This window comes from Papaver somniferum, chromosome 5, assembly GCF_003573695.1.
Source record: "Papaver somniferum cultivar HN1 chromosome 5, ASM357369v1, whole genome shotgun sequence".
Taxonomy (NCBI): Eukaryota; Viridiplantae; Streptophyta; class Magnoliopsida; order Ranunculales; family Papaveraceae; genus Papaver; species Papaver somniferum.
This window is the reverse complement of record NC_039362.1, coordinates 198,888,407-198,893,695: the sequence shown is the minus strand read 5'-3', so window position 1 is coordinate 198,893,695 and position 5,289 is coordinate 198,888,407. Positions and strand designations below refer to the sequence as shown.

General features: G+C 33.8%; 1 protein-coding gene and 1 long non-coding RNA gene across 2 annotated transcripts; one reads left to right on the top strand and one right to left on the bottom strand.

Moving 5' to 3' along the window:
• Nucleotides 1–1,268: 1,268 nt before the first annotated feature.
• Nucleotides 1,269–2,638, bottom strand: LOC113278448. Its single transcript, XR_003325525.1, has 3 exons — nt 2,385–2,638; nt 2,056–2,114; nt 1,269–1,599 (listed from the first exon to the last, which is right to left on the bottom strand). It is a non-coding gene; the product is annotated as an uncharacterized LOC113278448 (long non-coding RNA).
• A 677-nt stretch (nt 2,639–3,315) lies between these two features.
• On the top strand, nt 3,316–3,876 carry LOC113280538 (receptor-like protein 52). Its single transcript, XM_026529149.1, has one exon. The coding sequence runs from the start codon at nt 3,316–3,318 to the stop codon at nt 3,874–3,876; it is 561 nt and encodes a 186-aa protein (XP_026384934.1).
• Nucleotides 3,877–5,289: the final 1,413 nt, after the last annotated feature.

Sequence of the window (5,289 nt, the reverse complement as noted above, 5' to 3'; positions counted from 1 at the left end):
CTTAGATCGAATAACATCAGTGGGACAACACTAGATATGCTTTTTCATAAGCTGAGAAATCTGAAGGAACTTGACATATCAGGTAACAGATTCTCGATCAATACTACTAAGTTTGCATTATATCCACAATTTCAATACTTGAAATTAAGTTCCTGTGATCTGCGAGAAATCCCAATTTTCTTGAAAAATCAATCTAATCTGCAATATTTAGACCTTTCGAACAATCAAATCCATGGAAAAATACCCAACTGGATTTCAAAAATCGGCGATGGAGATCTTCGAATGCTAAATCTTTCCAACAATTTCCTGGAGGACCTTGATCGACCCTTACCTGTCAATAGTTTTCAATACTTTGTATACCTTGACATGCACTCCAACATGCTTCAAGGGAAGAATCCAATTTTACCATCATTAGGTGCCAGGTTCTTAGATTATTCCTTCAATAACTTCACCATGTTTCCAAATATTTCCTCGTACCTCTCAAGTCTCAAGTGCTTCTTTTTTGTTCCGGAAATTTGGGAAAATGCCCCATATTTCGATGCCCCATTGGAAAAATTTTGGGTCTAAGAAGAATTTGATTTATTACTCATTTCAAAAAATTTGATTTTGGTTATTGTGGTTCAGCTGATGAACTTTTATTCTTAAGGTTCATAAAATTGGGGATTCTTAAGGCTCAGATGAAGAAGACGAAATCATGACCATTAGGAGGAGAATTAGATGCATATTATAGCCGTTGATGATAGAGACATCCGTACATGTCCCCTGTAACTAAAGTTGGACGGAAATGGTAACGGTGGGGCATTTTCCCATAAATTTCAAACTGCAGGGCATTTTTCCGATGGGGTATGAGTTTTGGGGCATTTTTCCATTTTTCCCGATTTCATAACTTACACATTTCTGGTCATTTCCTTTTCAAAAATTAGATTCTTAAGATCCTAATGGTAACATATGGCGGTTTTTTTGGTTTGCAGAGATGATGTTGGGTCTGCTGATGACATGAATGGGTAAGTAGGATGAAAAAACTCATGAAGATACTGTTGAAATCTGTAAAGGAATGGCTTATGAAGATATGGAGGATCCCTTTCCTGCATCAACTTATGACACTGCCTAAATGAGACATCGAAGTGTGCAACTAGGTCAAGAATATAATCACTACGCTCAGCCCTGAGCTTAAAGGAAGCTGTAAACTCAAATGCTAACTAGAAAAAGTGTGATAACTAGGACATCTCGAAGCCGTATCTAAGATATCTATTGTCTGAAAAGAAGAATAAATAATGCACATCAGTCATATACAGTTTTCAAATCAAATGCCAACTCCAAGATGATAAATAAAATTTAGAATACGTCTTACATTATTTACAAACCAAATTATCAAAGATAGTCACATGCTGGAAACAAGAAAAATACAAAAGTTTCATTTTACTAGCTACCTTAAGCAGCTGACAGTTTGTGACGATTTGATTCTGATCAACCGTGTCTACAAGGGCTTCCATTATCAAAATACGTCTTCCTTGTACTCATGATCCTCAATGGTTGTCACGTAGTGTGATGCTGTGATGCCTTTTCCGGCAACACAATCCCATCATTTGCCTGCACACACTATCAGAGAAAGCTATCATCAAGTTCCATAAGAATCTCCAATCAGAAGCAAAAGCACTACCAAATAGTTTTTTTTAGTTGCTCGAATTCACCATCTTCATCTAAAAACCTTAATTAACAGCCATTCCTAACTACATTTCTAGTATAGCAAACAAGGTATCAATTGAACACTTCATGTTCAAACACATGTAACATTGAACACAGTTCATATCACGTTCAAAGACATCAATTTCAATCATTCATGATGTAATTACACTCATTTCAGTCATTAAATCCCTAATTTTCAGAAATTCCCCAAATCTAAATATCTTAATTTCAGTACAAAAGAAATTTATCTATTTCAGTTCATAATTACTACATTTCTATGATTACAGTTTATCCCATGGTTATATCATTTAATCAATCATTCAATTTCTGCAAAATAGTTCAGACGAGAGAGAGGTTTCATTAACTTACAGTTTATTATCGCCACTCATAGCTTTCATTCTTCTTCCTCCCTTATCTTCAACCTTTAACTTCAGAAAAATACCCAATAATTTCAGAAAGATATCTAACTTCGGTAAACCGTAATTGAACCATAATAATTATATTAAATTAATCATTCGAAATCATCTAAACATGCTAATACTACAATTAATTTCAATTATAAACCAAATCTATATACAAAACAGGAAAATACCTAATTTTTATGAACCCTACAAATAAAAATTTCAGCTGATTATCAAACTAACACAATTAAGCATGTAATTTTGGCAAAAAGAAAATGTGGGTTTGATTTTTCTTACTTGTTTGTACTGTATATAGCTCTGATTCAATTATCTAACTTCAACCGCTCCTTTCTTCTTCTTCAAATCTCTGAACCAGCAAACTTGTCTCTTTCTTCATTCATTAACTGTGCAAATCATCACATCTTAACATGCAACTTTCATTCCGACCTAATAAAGAAAATAGCCGAGTTTTTTCCTATGAATCTCTCGATCGCCTCTCTGCATTTTTGGTGTTTTCGCTAAAAGACCTAAACTGTAAACAAGATGACGATGGGCGACGATATTAAGAAAAGATGGTGGTGTACAGTTCGTGTGTGATATGCTTGCACACTACGTGTAAGATTTTAAAGCCATTGGATTTCATGGAGATGTGTATTCATTGAATCTGTCAACGTCGCATGATTTCCACCACAAAACTAAATAAGGACAGGTAAGTAATTGTACCGAAACACCATATCTCGCCAGTCCATATCGCGATATTGACTATTTGGATGGGAAAAGTGACGATCGGATATTTTTCCATAACTTTTTTTTTTCTACAGAGTCATTTTTCCAATGGGGCATCGAAATATGGGACATTTTCCCAGTTTTCTCTTGTCTTTCTCAAGCAACCAAATTAATGGAGAACTTCCAGCGTCATTATGTGATGCTATTGAGCTTCAAATTCTTGATCTTTCATGTAACAACTTCAGTGGACAAATACCCTCGTGTCTGGGTTCCTTACAAGTCTTGTTGTGTTAAATCGAAGAGGAAATAACTTGAGTGGACCAATACCTAATGTATGTGGTGAGTCATTGTATGAAGAAACTTGGAATTTGAGGACACTCAATCTTAATGGAAACGAATTAGAAGGGCAACTATCAACATCTATTTCTAATTGTACCATGCTGGAAATTTTAGATGTTGGAAACAATAAATTAAATGGGGGTTTTCCTTCTTGGTTGGGACAATGGGATCTATTTCTGAGTTGCGTGTTCTTGTGTTACGTTCCAACACTTCCAACAGACTCTACGGTTTCCCAATGCTACGGATTATTGACATATCCTCTAATGGGTTTTCAGGTGTTCTATCTAAAGAATGTCTTTCAGGTTGGAAGGCCATGATGGGATATGAAACAAAAGCAGAATGGAATCGCAAGGATCAGATATTAGGAATTGAGTATTTAAGGGGTAAAAAGTTGAATTACCAAGTAGAAATTACAAACAAGGGGATAGAAGTAAAAATGGTGAAGATTGTAACGGCCTTTACAAGCATCGACTTCTCAAATAACAAATTGGAGGGGACAATCCCAAAAGCCATTGGAAATTTCACACCAGTTTACAATTTCAACTTCTCAAGAAATTCTCTCACAGGTTCAATTCCATATACTTTTGGGAATCCTAAACATCTTGAGTCATTAGACCTTTCGCAGAACAAGTTGACAGGGGAAATCCCGTTCCAGTTAACAAGCTTGTCGACCCTTTCGGTTTTGAACCCATCTTTCAACCAATCAGAGGGAAGGATCCCATAGGAAATCAGTTTCAAACTTTTCTCCCAAGTTCTTTTGAAGGAAATGATAAGTTATGCGAAAATGATATATGGCGCCCACTATTGCACCAGTGTTACGTGGCTTTTTATTCTTATAAAATTCTGTTTAAAAATACTTCTTCTTTTATTCCCACTTATACTCAAAACAGCAGTATTTGGTTCCTTTTATTTTTCCTCGCGATCTGAATCCACTGTTGATGTTCTTGATGGCATCATGTCTACACCATTTCTCTTGAAAATCATCTTTTCTCTTCATTCTACATGTGAAAATTATAAAACTACAGACAATAACTAAGGTTTAAAGAGATTTCAAGATCTTCAAAATCACAGATCTGTCTCTGCAATTAGATTTTTGTGTCTTTAAGAAATCCCAAAAAAAAAAAAATCCTTACAAAAAAAAATAATCAAAAAGTTTGTTTTCTGATAATGAATTAAAAAAGAAAAAAAATACAAGATGATTCAATCTAATTAGTAGTACTATTAGTCTTCTTATGATGAATCAAAAAATGGTGAAGGATTATTAGACACTAAAGCAGAAAGAGGAAATAGATTTAGTCGTACTGCTATTGTTAGATGTTGATGAACACAACTCAAACTTAATCCTAAAATGGTGAAGGATATATATTCTTTTAGATGTCAATAAATGTTTCACACTTTTGAATACATTGTCACTCTTTTAGATGATTCTTGATATTGTGATTAGTCTCAAACTTTTCAAATTAAATTAAATGACAAGGACACCAATCAATAATTATTTTTTTGTACGTGATATAAAAATAATAATAAACTGTCTTCCTGTTAATATGATCCTAAGGATGCGAAAGTGAGCTTATCAATCAAATCCATCCATGGTTTTATCGTAATGTAAAACGTTATATTCAACAGTCTCGTGAGGAAAATTATTTCTCGTATATAGGATTAATTATCCTTGAACTGTCGTTACACTTAGGAGGTTGTCCTAATTTCTAATCTAGATGCTAGATTAGATAGCATTGATTCCTAAATTTTAATTTTGAATCTTATTAAGAGATGAGTATGCATCCGTATTCATCTTTGAAAAAGCTACCCTATGAGATGCCTCAATTTTGCTTGAAAATGCGGGTCGTATTGGAACATGTTTTTAGGGTATATCAAAAGTTTTGCGTTTTACCTTTGGGTTCTATCAACCAGGATGGTTGGATATGGGGTGTCCTAGACAAAAGTAAGTTCCTAAGCTATTTTTAACAAATTAAAAAACCTAACCCAATTAAATTTATTTTCAATTCCTAAACAAAACCAAAGACAACATTTTATTCTATTTAGGTTTTTGATTAATCAAATAATTTAGTTTGAATCAAATTTTTTTAGTAGTTTCATTAGTAAGCCCGACTATAGTTCTTTATTTTAATTTTTGTTA